This window comes from Bufo bufo, chromosome 3 (genome assembly GCF_905171765.1).
Source record: "Bufo bufo chromosome 3, aBufBuf1.1, whole genome shotgun sequence".
Classification (NCBI taxonomy): Eukaryota; Metazoa; Chordata; class Amphibia; order Anura; family Bufonidae; genus Bufo; species Bufo bufo.
This window is the reverse complement of record NC_053391.1, coordinates 479,668,583-479,689,541: the sequence shown is the minus strand read 5'-3', so window position 1 is coordinate 479,689,541 and position 20,959 is coordinate 479,668,583. Positions and strand designations below refer to the sequence as shown.

General features: G+C 47.9%; 1 protein-coding gene across 1 annotated transcript in view; it reads left to right on the top strand.

Moving 5' to 3' along the window:
• Window positions 1–20,959, top strand: part of TPP2 (tripeptidyl peptidase 2) — an 89,159-nt gene that overhangs the window by 7,649 nt on the left and 60,551 nt on the right. The window contains 7 exon segments of the mRNA XM_040425252.1: window positions 1,530–1,684; window positions 5,879–5,955; window positions 6,828–6,955; window positions 8,280–8,379; window positions 11,718–11,866; window positions 12,342–12,457; window positions 12,940–13,108. Of these exon segments, the coding sequence (XP_040281186.1) occupies window positions 1,530–1,684; window positions 5,879–5,955; window positions 6,828–6,955; window positions 8,280–8,379; window positions 11,718–11,866; window positions 12,342–12,457; window positions 12,940–13,108 (894 nt within the window).

Genomic DNA, 20,959 nt, shown 5'->3' with positions numbered 1-20,959 from the left:
TAAGCCTCCATTAGAAGCTGCTGCCTGAGTCTGGAACCCCCTCTCCCTGTACCTTCTGGCTGTTTATTGCTTAGAGCTTTTTGGTTTTTATTTAGGTTTCTAAAGAGTCATCTAAGAGGTCCTCTAAAGCAAAGGAGAGACATTGTGCTGTTTGCAAGTGAAACTTGTCATAGTAAACCTTTATTTCAAGCTTGCCTTGTGAGGTTAGTAGAGAATAAGGCCACTTCCCTGATAGATAACATTAAGGAGATGAGCAGAATGGAAGTTAAAGAATCTATCCGTAGCTTGCTTAACCAACATCCAATTGGGTGTGTGCCGTCTGCCTTCTAGTGACAGTGATGTATGGTTTGGTTTGGAGGAGGAAGGGAGTTGCAGTCTGCTGGGGAGGATTCATTGGAAGATGAGTTGGCATTGAGGTCACTTTTTCCAAGGAAAATATTAATGTATTTGTGAAAGTGGTGAGCTCCACCATGGACTTAGAGGATGCAAAAGAACCACAGTCTGTGCGGGGGGTTGGGGCCAAGAAAGATTATTTTTTTCCCCTGCTCATTAAATTGTTCAGTCCGTAATATTTGGAGAATGGAAAAAACCTAATAGAAATTTTTTTTTTAAACCAGGAGCAGCTAAGAGAAAGTACCCATTTGTTAAACCCCCATCTTCAGTCCCACTTTCCTTGGATTGACAGGGGAGGGCTAGTCTTCTAGTGCCTTCTGCTGTCCAAGCACAGAGACCTGTATTCTCCTACCTGCGCTGTATCTTCTGGTCTTTGTGCTCGTTCAGGGTTTCTTCTGCTGCACTCCAAGCAAGTGCCGAGACCGGTCTTTCTGAGTGAAGTTTCACAGGCAGTAGTCCCACCATAATTCTTCTTGCCTACTCTCCAAGGAGTACGGTCATTGGGTGAAGGAGAAAATTTAGGTTTTCGTTGAGCCTTTGACTAGGGATGTTGGGAGGTGTTCCCTCCCGATTCTAGTTCCTGTTTCCTGTCCAAGGGTGAAGGAGGTGGTCTTTCTAGGGGTCTTGTCATAGGCTGTAAGTGTAATCTAAATTTTGCTTTTTGAACTTGCTCAAGTTAAATACAAACCCTAACAGCAACAGTGAGTGTGATAAAAGAATAAAGGAGGTCATACTTGCCACTTTCAGGGCCAGGCTCTGGTCCGGCATGGCTGATGTAATTGTGATGTTCCATGCACAGTAGGTCTCTGTGCAGTTACAGGCCTCAGCAGTATGTGACATATTAATACTGAGCATAGTGATTGGCTGCAGGGGTGATTTGTGCACAGAACGTCATTCCTGCACCAAGTAAAACCAAAGACTGGCGAGGAGGACTGGAACAGGACTGTTTTATCTCACTCACTGTTGCTGCAGGGATTTTTTATTAACTCTGAAAAATCCCTTTCGCAGGGTAGTAGTTCATGTACATATGCAGTAGTATAGTTTAATGGTGTCCTATCTTTTGGATCTCTGTATGTTTTCTATCAAGCAGAAATGATTTAGAAGCCTGGTGATGGAGGTCTTTTTGTACATTACAGGTGCCCATGGAACTCACGTGGCCAGTATTGCAGCAGGGTTTTTTCCTGATGAACCAGAAAGAAGTGGTGTTGCTCCTGGCGCACAGATTCTAGCAATAAAAATTGGTGACACAAGACTGAGCACAATGGAAACTGGCACAGGACTTATAAGAGCGGTATGGATTCTATTCTCCCAGGCTATTGATGGATTTTGTCTTTTTTATCTCTCTGGGTTCTTGTCAGACGCATCATCAAGGTGTGGTGCATGCATCGGCGTATGGTAGCTGGCAGTGCCCTTTGGTCTGCTAGGGAACTATGCAAATATAATATTATTAATAATAATAAAAATAGAAAAAATAAATGTATTATTAAGACACAAGATGTTGATGCAGGATTGACTCAAGCTTTCATATGTTTAGTTAGACATTGTCCCATCTAGGCTTTTAATGGCTGAGATGGGATTAACCCCACAGTAAGTGCCAGCCCGGGGATTCAGAGTTACAGAAATGGCCTGTGCTCTGCAGCTTACAAAACTTCCATAGCAGTGAATGAGAGCTATTCAAACAGTGTTTTATGACGCGTTAGGGTTGCACCGTGTATCGAATTATTGATACCTAATCAATACTTTTCTATCGGTATCGATTCGATACCGGGATTTGCCATTTACCGATACTAGTCTGTGCTACTGCACAGCCTAGTATCAGAGAACATGGTGTGTGCTGCTATCGGCACACTCCATGTTCCTGCAGCAGCACAGGGGAGAAGGAGTCTCTAACTTTCTCCCTCCCACCTGTGCCGCTGCCACCTATGAGAAGAGAGCGGGGAGGAGGAGAGGAGGGGCTGTGGCCACTGAGCCACCAATGAAGATAATTAACATTTAATACAGGTACCCAACCTCTGACAGGGAGCTGCGATCAGCGCCAGCACCCGCCTCCTGTATTTGTATTAATGGTTTAAAAACATTGGTGGCCCAGTACTAAATCATTAGTGGCACAGTGCGCCCCCCCCCCCCCAATCCCCCCATTATTAAATCATTGGTGGCAGTGACCACAGGGTCCCCTCCCTCCTCTTCATTAGTGGCAGCTTCTGATCGGAGCCCCAGCAGTGTATTCCTGGGGCTCCGATCGGTTACCATGGCAGCCAGGACGCTACTGAAGCCCTGGCTGCCATGGTAACATCCCTAATTCTGTGTGCACAGGGCAGCAGGGAGAGTGAAGTCCTATTCACCCTGATAGTGCTCTTTTAGGGTGAATAGGACAAGGGATTAAAAGATACCAGGTTCTAGCTCCTAAAGGGGGAAATAATTATTAAATAAAAAGTAAAAAAAAACAAACACATTAAGTATAAATCACCCCCTTTCCCAATTTTACATATAAAATATATAAACAATAAATAAACATCTTGCATATCGCCACATCCGAAAAGTTCAAACTATTAAAATATTTAAAAATATCTCCTATGCGGTGAACGTCGTAACAGAAAAAATAAAATAAAAACTGTGTCATTCGCCATATTTTAGTCACCTTGTCCCCCCCAGAAAATAGGACTGTTCGATTATGGGCCGGACGTTCCATAAAATGCGGAATGCACGCAGCTTTCTTTGGTATTTTTATTTTTGCGTGGTATCGAGTATTGCAATACTTTTTTTTATGTTATCGAAATCAAATCAAATGACAACCCTACAAGGCGTAACTCTTTGTTTCTGATTTGAGGTATGCAGAGATAATGGGCAGGTTTGTAATAGGCTGATGGTATTATCAGCTTGCTGGGCCACGCTGTTTGCATAGCTCCTGTTCACTTGCTTTAGGACTTATGGAAACAGCGAAGCACCGTCTGCTTGGATGTTTCTTTTTACTCCGGCCAGCCCCAAACGCAGATGGTTATTCTCATCTCTGCTATGAAAGGCTAAGATGGGACAATCCCTTTTAACATGTTTTATATCTCTCTTTATACCACCTTTAAAATGTATTCTCCAGTTCTAGACATATCCTAGTTACCAAGACAAAAGTAGTAGGAGCTAGAACCCAGATAACTATAACTAACAGCATTGCCCCACAGAAGATTGCAAATTCATTTCAGACATACCTGTGTGTTACAGTGAAAATGATATGACAGACTCCCTTTAAAGAAGACCTGGCAGCATGAAATGCAGTGCAATATGCAGGCAGCTTTTTGAAGGGCAGGAGGAGCTGAGCAGATTGATTGTATAGTTTTATGGGAAAGGATTCAGTAAAACCTGTAACTTACACATATATATTTCTGTGTAAGATCCGTGCCGACACTAGCCCACTGTGCCGCCGGAAGTCCTCTCCGACCTCATTTGCTATAATGGGGACGGACTGGAGGTCCAGCCGCAGGACAGCCAGCAAGCCAAGAGGCGGCCAGACAAAAACCACAGCGTGCTGTAGTTTTTGTCCGGCCGCCTCTCGGAATGTTTGCCTTGCTGCAGCCGGACCTCCAGCGGCTCAGTGGGCTAGAGTTGGCATGGATCCGGTAGGCTGTTCCCCCGCCGGTACAGCCTGCCGGACCCTGCTACCGCAAGTGTGAAAGTAGCCTAAGTGTGTATATAGAGAGAGCTGTACACGAGGGTGGTATTATCAGTTATTGATAGTGTTCTCTGTGTAAGTGTGTGTACAGAGATAGCTGTCAGTCACTGATAACTGTACACGGGGTGGTATTATCAGTGATAGCATTCTCTGTGTACGTGTGTATACAGATATAGGTAAAAGTCATTGATAGTTGTACACAGGGGAGGTTTTATCAGTGATAGCATTCTCTGTGTAAGTGTGTATACAGATATAGGTAAAAGTCATTGATAGTTGTACACAGGGGAGGTTTTATCAGTGATAGCATTCTCTGTGTAAGTGTGTATACAGATATAGGTAAAAGTCATTGATAGTTGTACACAGGGGAGGTTTTATCAGTGATTGATAGCATTCTCTGTGTAAGTGTGTATACATAGATAGCTGTCAGTCACTTATAATATCTCCCCCAATGAAATCAGAGAGGAGAGATCTAAATGTCTAAATTACATGTTTTACTGAATCCTTTCCCAAAATCTGCTCAGCTCCTTCTCCTATATATGCTAGTTCCTCTTTAACTCGTATAAAACCATACACACAGTTGGATCACTCAGATAAAGCCACAAGTCTGCCAACAGGTATAAAGTCAGGGGTCGCCTACACTGAATGAACAGCAGAGGAATACATGTACACCAGAAATACACGGTGAGGAGCGATCCCAACTCCTGTATACAGCAGTTCTATTCATCTTCATACAAATGTAAATCACGTTTCAGAAAACAATCCTCTATGATCAATACACAGGTGATATCCTATAGTCATGTTCAAGGTTAGGACACACCACCCACACTTGTAGATCATTATTAGCGTCTCAGGGGATCCTGGATGATGTCTGTTTGTTGTAGATCTGCAGTCATAGCTTGCATGTCCAGAGGCATCTGGGGAGTGAGTACAAAGGTAATAGTGCCACCCCTAAACCAATGTCCGTGCCCTGACCCTTAGCGTAGAACCAGCCCCAATAACTACATTAATAGAACTGCTGTATACGGGAGTGACTTGATTGTGTTAAGTGTACTGGACTATTTCTGATAGCTGGTGTACATGTATTCCTCTGCCTTTGATTCAGTGTAAGAGACATGAGTGTTCTAACTGTATGTGCGGTTTTATCCTAAGTTGCAGTCGTTCTGGACTTCAGTGCGGTGGTCTGACAACAGTGCCTGCGGCTCCTGATGGTTGCCTGCTGGGACTCCTAGATGAGGAACACTGGCAGTACCATACATGAATACTGCTGTGTAGTTCCTTGCACACAAATCAGCTGCGTTGAGATGGATGGACAGGCGTCCTACTACCTCAGCGCTGTCATCCCATCTATAATAATAAAATCCCTGTATGAGTGCGTTGTGTCCGTGTCACCAGTTTTGCACTGGGCATGCACGGCGGGGCTACCAATCAGGACACAGCGCTCCACACGGACACAGCTCTACACACAAGTTTCCCTGCAGGGTGTCACCCTATAGGAAGACCACTGCTCCCCCTGCCGCCCTCTGCTCCTGCCACAGCTCCCCCCGCCGCCCTCCGCTCCTGCCACAGCTCCCCGCCGCCGCCGTCCAGCCAGTGCGCATGCGTCGCCTTCGCCGCACGGGTTGTGGTTTGTGCGAATGGTGTGTGGGGGGTGGCGTTGATCGGCTGGAGTGCGGTGTAATTATTGCTCTGGGCGCCGACCAATTCTAGTGCCCGTTATTCTAACGGCATAATGTCTAGTATGAGATAATTGTCTTTAAGGGCAGCAATCCTCTTTCATCAGTTTCTAATTTATCTAAATTCAAGTCGTTTATTTCTATTTCACAGATGATTGAAGCAATAAAATATAAATGTGACCTCATCAATTACAGCTATGGGGAAGCCACTCACTGGCCAAACTCTGGGTACGTCTCTGTTTTTTTTTATACTATTGCAGAGGGGTCTAAGGCTCTTTCACACTTGCGTTGTTGTCTTCCGGCATAGTTCCGTCGTCTGGGCTCTATGCCGGAAGAATCCTGATCAGGATTATCCTAATGCATTCTGAATGGAGATGAATCCGTTCAGGATGTCTTCAGTTCCGGACCGGAACGTTTTTTGGCCGGAGAAAATACCGCAGCATGCTGCGCTTTTTGCTCTGGCCAAAAATCCGGAACACTTGACGCAAGGCCGGATCCGGAATTAATGCCCACTGAAAGGCATTGATCCGGATCCGGCCTTAAGCTAAACGTCGTTTCGGCGCATTGCCGGACTTGACATTTAGCTTTTTCTGAATGATTACCATGGCTGCCGTGACGCTAAAGTCCTGGCAGCCATGGTAAAGTGTAGTGGGGAGCAGTATACTTACCGTCCGTGCGGCTCCCGGGGCGCTCCAGAGTGACGTCAGGGCGCCCCAAGCGCATGGATCATGTGATCACATGGATCATGTCATCCATGCGCATGGGGCGCTCTGACGTCACTCTGGAGCGCCCCGGGAGCTGCACGGACTGTAAGTATACCGCTCCCCCGCTCCCCACTACTACTATGGCAACCAGGACTTTAATAGCGTCCTGGGTGCCATAGTAACACTGAACGCATTTGGAAGACGGTTCAGTCTTCAAATGCTTTCAGTACACTTGCGTTTTTCCGGATCCGGAGTGTAATTCCGGCAAGTGGAGTACACGCCGGATCCGGACAACGCAAGTGTGAAAGAGGCCTTACATGGGAAAGGTTTTCCGCTGACTGGAAGCTTTGCACATCTTCCCTCCTTGCCTTATATTTTTGTATTCTTGGTTCTTAGGAGGATTTGTGAAGCAATTAATGAAGCCGTATGGAAAAACAACATCATTTATGTATCAAGTGCTGGCAATAATGGCCCGTGTCTATCAACTGTTGGCTGTCCAGGAGGAACGACCTCTAGTGTCATAGGTGATTTATTTTTTATTTTTTTATTACTAGTATACATTGACTGACATTTCTTGAGAAGTATACAGAAATGGTGTGCCTTAGTATTCATATTAGGCCCCCTTCACACGAACGTGTGTGACCCGTGCCCGTGCTGCGGCCCGCAAATTGCGCGCCGCAATGCACGATCGCCGGCCGTAGGTCAGCCGCTTCGGATCGCAGACCCATTCACTTTAATGGGTCCGCGATCCGCCCGTTCTGCAAAAAGATAGAACATGTCCTATCTTTTTGCGGAACGAAAGTACGGGACGCAACACCACGGAAGCACTTTGTTGTGCTTCCGAGGGGTCCCGTTCCGTGCGGCCGTTCCGCAATTCCAGATTTGCGGACCCATTGAAGTGAATGGGTCCGCATCCGTGATGCGGAATGCACACGGAACTGTGGCCGTGTATTGCAATACGGCCATGGATCACACACTTTCGTGTGCAGGGGGCATTAAAGTGGTTTTCCCTGCTGCCTGGATGTGGTCAGACCCATGGACACAGCCGAATGTTCTGTGCTACGCGGTTCCTGCAACTTGTGGGATGTTTCTGTAGTTCCGACCACATCTGGGTGAGTCGGGGGGAGGGGTTCAGTTCTAGACATGGGTCTTACCCGTTCCAATCTGATGTTTATGGCATATCCTGTAAGTATTCTATAAATGTTTATTAATCACAGCTTAATAGGAAACTGCATGGAATACAATAGTAACCTTCTACTGCGTTCTAATATACAGTCCATCTGTCTCGTGGTGCCTCCCAGTCTAAGCTGAAACACATTCGCTCAACTGGGAGAGGAGAAAAAAATAAAAAAGCGACCTGCTCTGCTTCCTATAAAAATATTTATAAATAATGTACATATAACCATATAGATAAAAGACAAGCTACTCGTTTCAGTGGCGGGCCGCCACCTCCCCAGCCTCTTGCAACTGAAACGTGTAGCTAGTTAGGTTCTACTTGTATTTCGGATCTTCTGGAGGAACCTGGCGAACAAACGCAGCAGCCTGATCCATCCTCTCTACAGTAGAGACCACTGTTACCTAGTGTTGGTCCTGTTTGCACAACACGATCTGGTAAGGTATACTCGCCTTAAGCCCCTATCGGGGACCTTTGCAGTATTTCACAAGGGAACGCCCTCCGTTTTCCTAGTCTATGCTGCGATTGTGTCTTTCTTATTTTTCTCATTACTTCCTTCTTGACTTTATAAGAAATTATGAAGGGCCCCTAAAAGTTTCCCACTTTTGCCTATTGGATTAAAGTACTACAATTTTCAGCAACTTGTGAAACCTTATGCATTGTCTTCTCTTCAGGAGTTGGCGCGTATGTTTCTCCGGATATGATGGTTGCAGAATATTCCCTCCGAGAAAAGCTACCTGCCAATCAATACACTTGGTCTTCAAGAGGTCCTAGGTATGATTCGCGGAAGTATTCACTGGTATTTTACTCTTAAGTTAAAGCGCTCATGTCCGCTTTGATTTGTGCTTATTGCTGGGTTTCTATGTATGATTAATTTACTGTTAGGAGCCACTTCCAATTGTTTGAAAGGTGACCTGTGTGCTTACGAGCGTGTGAATTGGTGTGTGTAGTGTTGGATGTTTTTAGGGGCTTTTTTTTGTGGGACAAGTGTACCCCGTGGATCTTGGCCTGTGATACCTGTTGCTTTCACTCCAGCAATATAATTATAATATATTGGCAATTGACTGTTTTATGAGTTATCTGAAAATGTCTTTGGTTCTTTTGTTGGGTTATGCATACTAAAACATTAATACATTTTTTATAATATTTAAAAAGATCACATATAAACCTGGGTCTTTTAGACACAGACAACTAACGGTTCTTCTTTCCCAAGATGTTGTTGGAGAGTATTATAGAAAACCTCTCGCATTGAACATGCAGTCCTGTATGTAGGCAGCGTGGTATAGAAACGCAATTCCTCCACTGTTTTACGGGTTTTGTTCCCACAGCTGTTTGTGGCAAAACTGACCCATGGCCTGCATTTTCTGGGTCAGTACGATTACAATGATACCCCATATGTATACTTTTTTAAATGTATAAATAGTGTAAAAAAAAATAAAAAATTCGACTTTGAAAAAAAAAAATTATCACCATATTCTGACCCGCATAACTTTTTTGTAGTTATATCTACTGAGCTTTGTGGGGGCAATTCAAATTTTTTTGCGGTATAAACTGTTATTTCTCGCCCAGTTTCCTTGGGGGACACAGAAGACCTTGGGTATAGCTCATCTCCATAGGAGGCGTGACACTAAGTGAAAACTGTTAAGCCCCTCCTCCACAGCTATACCCTCAGCCTGGAGAGAGAGACTGCCAGTTTTTGCTTAGTGTCCAAGGAGGCAAGACACTGTTTTCTCCTTGTTTAAATTTTAGATTTTTACTTTGAGATCTCCGACTCTTGTCGACGTTCGGCCTCTTGGGTTTCCAGAAGGTCCGTGCATAGGGTTGACAGACTCCAGGGTGGTTTTCCTCTGCTTTGTCAGATTGGCTATTGCTGAGGTTACTGCACCAAGGGCAGGATTCTGCCTTTGGTGTCACCGTTCATTTCACCAGAGCGGTCGGTGCCTCCTGGGCCGGAGGCATTGGGCTTCGGCCATGCATTTGGGCAAGGCGGCCACAGGTCTTCCGTGCACGCCTTACCGAGTTCTACAGGGTGCATACTCTGGCTTTGGCAGATGCTGCCTTGGCCCGCCTGGGTCTGCAGGCGGCGGTTCATTGATGCCTTTCGGGTGCTTCACCTTGGAGCTGTGGTCCCTCCCCTTGTGGACTGCTTTTGAACGTCCCAAGGTCTTCTGTGTCCCCCAAGGAAACTGGGCGAGAAAACGAGATTTTTGTATAACTTACCAGTAAAATCTCTTTCTCGCTCTTTCCTTGGGGGACACAGCACCCACCCATTCATTGTTTTCTCTGCACGGTTTCCGAGTTTTTGTTACCCGTTGGGTAGTTGGCTTGTTGGTTCCTTGTTGGACTTTGCCTTTTCTCACTACTTGGACACGCAACTGGCAGTCTCTCTCTCCAGGCTGAGGGTATAGCTGTGGAGGAGGGGCTTAACAGTTTTCACTTAGTGTCACGCCTCCTATGGAGATGAGCTATACCCAAGGTCTTCTGTGTCCCCCAAGGAAAGAGCGAGAAAGAGATTTTACTGGTAAGTTATACAAAAATCTCGTTTTTTATTGATGCCATTTTGGAGTGTGTGTGACTTTTTGATCACATTTTATTACATTTTTTGGGGGGTAAGAGAAGCGATGAAAAATGGAAAATTGGCCATTTTTACCCTTTTTTTTCTGTTTGCCATATTGGAGAAAAATGTTTATTTTCGGTCGCGTTGATACCGATGACATTTATATATATTTTTTTTTTTTTTATTACATGGAAAGGGGGGTGATTAAACATTTTCTATATTTATTTTTTTTTTTTTATATTTTTTTTTTTTGTAATGATTTTGAAGTTCATATGAGCCTAAAAAATCTATTAATTTTTAATTTTGAACAATCCATGTATTTTTAAAATGACTTTTACTGTCTATTGCTCATTTTATATGTTGGCCATCTGGTGGCCAAAATAAGATTTGCAGTTTTGAATACTCTAGGTCTCTTCAACAAGACCCAGGCCATTCAAACAAGTTACTGGCATCATTGGCCGTACGGGATGTCGGTAGGATTCCCGGAAGCATGAGCTTGATCACGGCATCTAAAGGCTTTAATTGCAGCGATCGGCATTGTCTGTCGCGGTAATTAGTGGCACGTCTCTGCTGTTTGAAGCAGCGGAGACCTGCTAGTCATGACGCCTGCTGCCCATGCGAGCGGGCGCTATGTTTGACTATCGCTCCAGCGCCGTACATGTATGGTGCTGGTATCGAAAGGGTTTAAGACTATACAATTATTACCTCATTAACACGTCCTTGTTTTGGTCAATGATTTTGAGCCAAAACCAGGTGTGACTCTAAACTCAGAACCAGGAGCAGATCTTTCCCTTATATCTTATGTCTGTGGAGGCTCCAATCCTGGTTTTGGCTCACAATCACTGTGTAAATGAGGCTTAAAGGGGTTCTGCACTTTGTTTAAACTAATGATGTATCCTCTGGATAGATTATCAGCTTCTGATCGGCTGGGGTCCTACACCCGGGATCCCTGCCGATCAGCTGTTTGACAAGGCAGCGCCGCGGCCTTCTCACTGTTTACCGCCGGCCCACTGACGTCACGACTCGTATCAACTAGCGTGGGCGGGGCTAAGCTCCATTCAAGTGAAGAGAGCTTAGCCCCACCCACGCTAGTTGATACTAGTCGTGATGTCAGTGAGAAGGCCGCGGCGCTGCCGGAGCGCCGCTGCCGGAGCGCCGCTGCCTTCTTAAAGAGCTGATCGGCGGGGGTCCCGGGTGTCGGACCCCCACCGATCAGAAGCTGATGATCTATCCAGAGGATAGATCATCAGTTAAATGAAAGTTCAGAACCCCTTTAAGGCTACTTTCACAAGACTTGCTCAGTATTTTGCATCTGTATTTTGAAGCCAAAGCGAAGAGCAGGATGCGTATCACACAGTGGCAACATCAGCAGAATGGAGAAGACGTGTATGGGGATGGGGGGTGGGGGAGATAAAGGTAAGACTTGAAGCTGTGCTAGTTCACATAACTATTAACTTAATTGTTGTCATAATGAAAAAACTAAAAATCATTATAACAAGTATAAGCTAGAGAATGTCCTGTAATTACTGGTGATTTTATTTTTTTCTGCAATCAGTATTGATGGATGCCTTGGAGTCAGTATAAGTGCACCTGGAGGAGCCATAGCGTCAGTTCCAAATTGGACCCTGCGTGGCACACAGTTAATGAATGGAACATCTATGTCTTCTCCCAATGCTTGTGGGGGCATTGCACTAGTGTTATCAGGTAAGTTCGGCTCTCCATTTTTAGTATCTCTGCTCTACTAGTCTGTATAGAAGTGGGATCTCAATGCACTACACATGGTAGCTGTGCAAGATGACTCAGATAGGGTACTCTTCTAAACAAGATGTCCTATTTCCCTGAATATCTCCAATGCTTAAGGGTCCATTCACACGTCCGTAGTGTATTGCGGATCCGCAATACACTTGGCCGCCACCCCCCCATAGAACTGCCTATTCTTTTCCGCAATTGCGGACAAGAATAGGACATGTTCTATTTTTTTTTTTTTTTCGTGGCCGCGCTCCGGAAATGCGATTGTGGAGAGCACATAGTGTGCTCTCCACATCTTTTCCGGTCCCATCGAGAATGAATGGGTCCGCACCCGTTCCCGATATTGCGGAACGGATGCGGACGTGTGAATGGACCCTTGTTCTATCTAATCACTTTTTATCTTCTTTCTTTTTTTTCTTCTGTTTCTTAGGTCTTAAAGCAAATGAAGTCCCTTACACAGTTCATTCAGTTAGAAGAGCTCTTGAAAACACTGCTATGAAGGCGGAAAACATTGAAGTCTTTGCTCAAGGACATGGCATTATTCAGGTTTGTGAACTTTTAGTGCTCACTGGGGGCAATGTTTTCTGGCATAGAAAAGTTTCCTAGTCCGGTCTTGTACCACAATTTGCATTGCCACTTTTGAAAAGGGGGTGAGAAAGAGGAAGTGGTTAGGTATGTTAATTTGTTTAAAAAAAAAAAGTCATAAACTCGCTCCAGTAGGTGGGTGGCGTAAAAAACAAACCATTTCTAGACAAGGGTTAGGTTTTAAAGAAGCACAAAATTCAACAAATAACTTGACATTTGATAAATTTGGCCAACGTAGTTAAACAGGCGCAATAAGAATGAACTACAAAAATTACGCACATGAGAATTTGCTCTCATTGTTCCGTTATTTTTATTTTTCTTTTGATATGTGCAGGATGATTTTTAGTTATGTTCATATAACACCTTGATTATTGTAGGGGGACATTAAATTCATAAAATTCTGCATGCAAGCAGAAACCTCAAATTTTCTTTTGTCTTTCTAGGTTGACAAAGCTTACGACTACCTCATGCAGAATGATTCACCAGCCAGTAAGATAGGGTTCACAGTTACAGTGGGAAATGGCCGTGGAATCTACCTCAGGGATCCAGTACAGGTTGCTGCCCCATCAGATCATGGTGTAGGCATCGAGCCTATGTTTCCAGAAAACACAGGTGAGGGGAACCTATGATTAGTTTTTATATATAATCTTGACTTTTTCAGACTTTCAGGGTGAATTTTTTTTCTTACATTACACAGTATGTGCAGGGTCGGAGGAGCCTGACAATAATTAACTCCTAAGGGTACTTTCACACTTGCATCAAAGTTTTCCGGTATTGAGTTCCGTCCTAGGGGCTCAATACTGGTAAAAAAACGAATCCGTTTTATCCTAATGCATTCTGAATAGAGAGCAATCCGTTCAGGATACATCAAGATGTCTTCAGTTCAGTCCTTTTACGGTATTTGGACGGAGAAAAAACCGCAGCATGCTGCATTTTTCTCTCAGGCCAAAAATCCTGAACACTTGCCGGAATGCCGGATTCAGCATTTTTTTTCCATTGGAATGTATTAGTGCCATTAAAATTGCCGCATTGACGGATCCGGTCTGTGCATGCGCACACCTTTTAAAAATGTAAAAAAAATTTTTTACCGGATCCGTTTTTCCGGATGACATCAGAGAGACTGATCCGGTATTGCAATGCATTTGTGAGACGTATCCGCATCAATCTACAAATTGTTTCCGTTTGCATACAGATTGCTGGATCTGGCAGGCAGTTCCGGCGACTGAATCCAGCAACACAAGTTTGAAAGTACCCCAAGGCTGCATTCACACGGGCGAGATTTCCGCGCGGGTGAAATGCGGTAGGTGAACGTATTGCACCCGCACTGAATCCCGACACATTCATTTCAATGGGGCTGTTCAGATGAGCGGTGATTTTCACGCATCACTTGTGCGTTGCGTGAAAATCGCAGCATGCTCTATATTCTGTGTTTTTCACGCAATGCAGGCCCCATAGAAGTGAATGGGGTTGCGTGAAAATCACAAGCAAGTGCGGATGTGGTGCGATTTTTCACGCACGGTTGCTAGGAGACGATCGGGATGGAGACCGATCATTATTTTTTTCCCTTATAACATGGTTATAAGGAAAATAATAGCATTCTGAATACAGAATGCATAGTAAACTAGCCCTGGAGGGGTTAAAATAAATAAATAATTTAACTCACCTTAGTCCACTTGATCACGGCCCGACATCTCCTTCTGTCTCCTTTGCTGAACAGGACCGGTGGTGAGCATTAATTACAGGTAAAGGACCTTTTGGTGACGTCACTCCGGTCATCACATGATCCATCACATAATCTTTTACCATGGTGACGTACCATGTGATGACCGGAATGACGTCACCAAAGGTCTTGTTTCTGTATTTAATGCTCACCACCGGTCCTGTTCAGCAAAGGAGACAGAAGGAGATGCCGGGCTGCGCGATCAAGTGGACTAAGGTGAGTTAATTTTTTTATTTTATTTTTTTAACCCCTCCAGCGCTAGTTTACTATGCATTCTGTATTCAGAATGCTATTATTTCTCGCCCAGTTTCCTTGGGGGACACAGAAGACCTTGGGTATAGCTCATCTCCATAGGAGGCGTGACACTAAGTGAAAGCTGTTAAGCCCCTCCTCCACAGCTATACCCTCAGCCTGGAGAGAGAGACTGCCAGTTTTTGCTTAGTGTCCAAGGAGGCAAGACACTCCCTGCTCTGCAGGGCTGTATTCTCCTTGTTTAAATTTTAGATTTTTACTTTTTTATTTTCTTTTTGTTCCAGATCATCAGGGATAACAGAGTCGCACTAGACCTCTCTGTTCTCCCGGGGTTGAGCTGCGCCAGTGCCGGTCACCCGCACTGCTGCCTCCCCCACAGAAGGCAAGGTGGACCAGGGCAGCCTAGCTCCCCTGCATCCCGCCAGCCCAAGGGTCGCCCGCACGCCAAGTCCCTCTTCCAGCGTCCTGCCACTACGGTGCCAGTAGCTGAAGGGGCGACCCTGCTGGAATGGACCGAGGGTGAAGACGGCTGTGGTAAGAGAGGCTTCTCCAGCCCTACGTCCCCGTCCCCCCCCGGTCTCCTGCGTGCCTGACCCCCATACTGGGCCTCTAGTCCCCTGCTGGATCTATGCTGGCACCTGCAGAGCGGCAATCTCCTTCTGCCTTACCCCCCCCCCCCCCCCCCCCCCCCCCCCCCCTGCCTGGCTCCCATAGACATGCAGCCAGTGGCTGTCTCCACAGCCAGCTACAGAAGCGGCAACATAGTTTATTTCTACCACAGGCACCCGGTCTCTGGGTCCCCCCCCATCTCCTACCGGAGTGTTGCTCAAGGCCTGCCTGACGGCTGTGGAGTGAGGCCTCGCCTCCGGCCGACATTGGTACTCTGGTGCGACCGGGCCGCAAAAATCTTAGCCCAGGCTCCGCGGCCTGCTAGGCCGCCATTCCGGGTCCCTGACTCTTCCGGCCGGCGGGGTGGGCTCCCGCGGCCGGCAAGCCGCCATTCCGAGCCCCTGAGTCTTCCGGCCGGCGGGGTGGGCTCCCGCGGCCGGCAAGCCGCTATTCCGGGCCCCTGACTCTTCCGGCCGGCGGGGTGGGCTCCCGCGGCCGGCAAGCCGCCATTCCGGCCGGCGGGGTGGGCTCCCGCGGCCGGCTTTGGGCTTGACTTCAGCAGGCCCCGGCCGACCGTCGGTGCCGGTCGGTGGGGTTCCGCAAATTGTGGCCCAGGCTTCGCGGCCTGCTGGGCCGCAATTCCGACCGGCCCGCGGGGTGGGCACCCGCGGCCGGTTTGATGCGCCACTCCGCCTCAGGTTCCGGCGGTACATGCCGGGCGCCGCAAATTTAGACCCCGGCCTCACGGCCTGCTAGGCCGCTAAATTCCGGCCTCTGGTGGAGGGGGCGGGAACTTCTCCAGGCGCGAATTTTTCCCGCCGGGAGGTTCCTCCGCCCCCAGGGGATCGCAGCGCCGCCCTCCAGGCCGGATCCATGTTAACCCTTTTGGGTACAGGCCGGCTCCCAATGGGCCTGTATGGCTGGCCCCCCCCCTTTTTTCCTGACTATCTGTGCCCCTATATGGTGGCCCCCTTTAGCCTCAGAGAGGCTGTGTTTTTAATTAAAAAAAAAAATATATATACTATATATATATATATATATATATATATATATATATATATATATATATATATATATATATATATATATTTCTATTGGACTGCGCAGGACGCTGCAGCCTCATCAGTAGTGCTGCATGTCTGCATGCCCTCTTTCCACAGGCGGCATAGTGTTGCGCTCCCAACCTACGTCGGTGCTAGGGCATTTCCCCTTTTAGGCGGTTTTCCTGCCCTCTTCCAGGATACGGCGCCGGCCAAGTGCATGCGGCCCTTCCGTTGGCAGCATTCATCATCTCTCCAGTTTATGGTGCCTGCCATGTGCATCCCCCCCCTCCTAGGCGGGATACTGCACTCTCCCTGGCTGCCGGCTGGCCATGTGCATGACCCCTTTTAGGCGGAATGCTGCACCTTCACCGGATACGGTGCTGGCCATGTGCATGACCCCCTTCCTAGGCGGAATGCTGCACTCTCTATGGATTTGCTGCCGGCCATGTGCGTGACCCCCTTCTCTAAGCGGAATGCTGCACTCTCACTGGATTCACTGCCGGCCATGTGCGTGACCCCCTCCATGGGCGGAACGCAGCGCTCTCACTGGATTCGCTGTCGGCCATGTGCGTGACCCCCTTCTTAGGCGGAACGCTACACTCTCACTGGATCTGTTGCCGATCGTGTGCATGACCCCCCTTTTTAGGCGGAATACTGCACTCTCACCGGATTCGGTACTGGCTATGTGCACGACCCCCTTCCATAGGCGGAACGCTGCACTCTCTCTGATGGGCTATGATGAACTTATGTACTATGTTACTATGCTGCACTCTCACTGGTTCCGCTGCCGGCCATAGGCATGATTCAGGCAGCATAAATACATCCCTCTGTCTGTGGTTGTTTTCTCGCAGGTACGTTGCTGGCCATGTGTAAGTACCCCATACATGGCGGGGTGCTTGCACTCTCGCAGGATCCGCTGTCAGCCATATGCATGACCCCTCTTCCGTGGGCGGTGTACGCACTCTCGCTGGATTCTCTGCCTGCCATGGGCATGCCTTCCTTCCTCAGGTGACATACACACATTCTCACTGACTGTGTTTGTCTCTCACCAGTACGTTGCTGGCCATGTGTATGACTTCCATACATGGCGGGTGCACGCACTCTCCCTGGATGAGATGCTGGCCATGTGCATTACCCCCCCTTTTTTCTGGGCGGCATGCTACACTCTCACCGGATACCTTGCTGGCCATGAGCATGGCCCTCTAACATGGGTGGAACGCTTGCACTCCCATTGGATATGGTGCTGGACTTGTGCGTGACCACCCCTTGTTCCATGGGCAGAATTTGGCACGCTCATGAGATTCACGGCTGTCCTTGTATGGCTGTACTGGACTTGTACATGTCCCCCTTCATTGGCAGAGTAGTAGCACTCTCGCTAAATCAGTGTTGGGTGTATTATTGCACACTCACTTAATGCTAGGATAACCCTGTGCATGTTCCCCTTTCACTAGGTGGACCTCCTGCTGGATTATAGGGTATGTCCTGCTTCTCTGAAGTAGGTACGGCCTTAGGCATCACTCCCTTTTGGGACCGGCCTTTGCACTCTTGCAGACTGCAGTTTGCCAGATACAATTTCCCCCCTTTCGGGGCGGACTTCTTGCGTTCCATCGCATGCTATACTAGGCTTGTGCATAACTCCCTTTCAGGTTGCACTTTGCAATTCCGTACATGCTGTGGCACTCTGTGGCGAGCCCCCTTTTTCGCTGAATTAACCTTTTTGCAGTGAGCGAACGTTCTTGTGCGTTGTTTGGGCCGTTTATGCCTTCTCCTCCTGTAGGTGGGTTGGCCTTCTCACTGTTTACGGGCTGCTCGTACGTATGCCTCACCTGCTTCCTGCGGCATACTTTTGTTTTCTTGGGATACGATGCTGGCCGCAAGCCTTGCACTCGTCTCTAAGGAGTTCATTCTGTCCACCTGACCCGGACGGGCTCTACTTGCTCTCTGCTGCACGGAGCTGGGTGGTACTCATTCATTTAGTTGGCCCTTTATTCCAGGGAGTGTTCGTGGTTCCTAGATGCGTGCCCATTCGTCCTTCCGCGGTATTGCTTCCTGCGTTAGTGGTCACATGGTCGGGAGTGCTGTTGTCTGGAGCGCCCCTCGAATTCTTCGTTGGCTCTGGCAGGACTGCGGTTCCCTTGCCTGCTGCAATTTCCTCCTCTTCGGATGTAGTGTGGTATGAGTCCTTCCTCTTGGCGCCTCTACGCTTCAGTCTGATCTGCTACCAGGTGCGGGCCGCTTTTCTCGGGGAAAGTCACCCAAATTCTCTTGGGTGCTCGATTACCCAGGTCCGGAGGACCTCCACCTTGGGTTCTCAGGGTATTCGCCTTCTGCGAGGCGGTGAACCGGGCATCTCACAGTGTAGCAGGGTTCTGCTTTTGAGCTGTCCTATGGCTTCCCTGTTGCCCACTCCTCCTTTCGATTGGAGGGTGTTATGCCGGCCTCTGTCTCGACTACCTTATCTCGCCGGCTCTGTTTGGCTCCCGCTCGGTACAGATCACTCCGATGTGGCTTCTGTCCCGCCAGACTTCAGAGGCTGTTCCTTCACTGTCCTCCCCTCTGGGGAGAGCATGGTTGTTCATGTGGATGGTTCCGGTGTTCCTTTTGGCCTCGTACTGTCTCCCTTGTCCACACTGGCTGTATTAGCTGTGCCTATTTACCGAGTCTACCGCGTTCTGTCCTCCCGCTGAGTGCAGATTGCGTGGTCCATTCTAAGTCAATGGTCCTGCTGTAGACTTACCTTCTCGGTAACTTGGGGGGACTACCTTTCGGTCCAGATTGTCCTTTGATCTCCCACACCGGGACTGTAGAACATGGCTACATCAGCATGGACTTTAGCCTGTCTTGTCCTGGCATCTGGCAGATGCTGGGCGGGCCCTTTGGTTCCTTTCAGTCTGTCCTTCTACTCCCCCGCTAGGGTGGATACGGGACAACGTTGCCCGGGGGCCGACGGGACCAGTTTTGTCGACTTCTGCCCGTGTTACTGGTCTGCGCCTGATCACATTGGTTTTTTTCGCCCGCTTGCCAGGCGACTCCAGCGGTTTTGCTACTGTCCGCTCCTGGCTGTATTTCGTCCAGGATCTGTCGTAAGACTTATGGTTCTTTTGTCTGGGGTTCTGTGGGAAGCTGTGCATTCCCCACTCTGACCTTTTCTCTCCCCATGGTTCTGTCTTTTTTTCCAGTCCGGCCTGGACCTGGGACTGGGATTCCTTTACTTGAGGTGTCAAGTGTCAGCGCTGTTCTTCCTCTTCCAGCGTTCCCCGGCCCTCTGGGCCTGTCAAGACCTTCTTACTCGAAATGGCTCTTTGGTTCCTCTGTACTGTCCTTCGGTATCGCCCTGGGAACTTCATACTGAGCTCTCGGTGCTCCAATCTTGTCCTTGGAGCCGTTACAGAAGTTCTCTCTACCCCGTCTGTCCTGTACGGTTGTGTTTCCGTATCAGTCGTGTCTCTGACTGGTGCCTGAAATGGCCCCTTTTTGTTCTGAGCCTTATGTCTTTTCCCAGGACAGGGCTGTTCTACATCCCGTTCCTTCCTTCTGAAGGTGGTGTTTGCCTTTCGCTTCAACACTTCACCGATTTTGGACGTTGTTTGGGCCTTGCCGGTTTTACTTGGAGATCTCCGACTCTTGTCGACGTTTGGTCTCTTGGGTTTCCTGGAGGTCCGCACTTAGAGTTGACGGACTCCAGGGTGGTTTTCCTCCGCCTTATCAGATTGGCTATTGCTGAGGTTACCGCACCGAGGGCAGGATTCTGCTTTTGCTGTCACCGTTCATTTCACCAGAGCGATCGGTGCCTCCTGGGCCGGAGACATTGGGCTTCGGCCATGCATTTGAGCAGGGCGGCCACAGGTCTTCCGTGCACGCTTTACAGAGTTCTACAGGGTGCATACTCTGGCTTCGGCGTATGCTGCCTTGGTCCGCCTGGGTCTGCAGGCGGAGGTTCCTTGATGCCTTCGGGTGCTTCGCCTTGGAGCTGTGGTCCCTCCCCTTTTGGACTGCTTTTGAACGTCCAAGGTCTTCTGTGTCCCCCAAGGAAACTGGGCGAGAAAACGAGATTTTTGTATAACTTACCAGTAAAATCTCTTTCTCGCTCTTTCCTTGGGGGACACAGCACCCACCCATTCATTGTTTTTCTCTACACGGTTTCCGAGTTTGTGTTACCCGTTGGGTAGTTGGCTTGTTGGTTCCTTGTTGGACTTTGCCTTTTCTCACTGCTTGGACACGCAACTGGCAGTCTCTCTCTCCAGGCTGAGGGTATAGCTGTGGAGGAGGGGCTTAACAGCTTTCACTTAGTGTCACGCCTCCTATGGAGATGAGCTATACCCAAGGTCTTCTGTGTCCCCCAAGGAAAGAGCGAGAAAGAGATTTTACTGGTAAGTTATACAAAAATCTTGTTTTTCCCTTATAACTATGTTATAAGGGAAAATAATTCAATCTACAGAACACCGATCCCAAGCCCGAACTTCTGTGAAGAAGTTCGGGTTTGGGTACCAAACATGCGTGATTTTTCTCACGCGAGTGCAAAACGCATTACAGTGTTTTGCACTCGCGCGGAAAAATCGTGGGTGTTCCCGCAACGCACCTGCACATTTTCCCGCCACGCCCGTGTGAAGCCAGCCTAATAAAACATGGCCCTTAGGCCTCTTTCACACAAACGATACGGATTAGGTCCAGATGCGTTCAGGATGCGTTCAGTGAAACTCGCACTATTTTGCAAGCAAGTTCAGTCAGTTTTGTCTTCAGTTCAGTTTTTTTCCTTGCGGGTGCAATGCGTTTTGATGCGTTTTTCACGCGCGTCATAAAAAACTGAAGGTTTACAAACAACATCTCTTAACAACAATC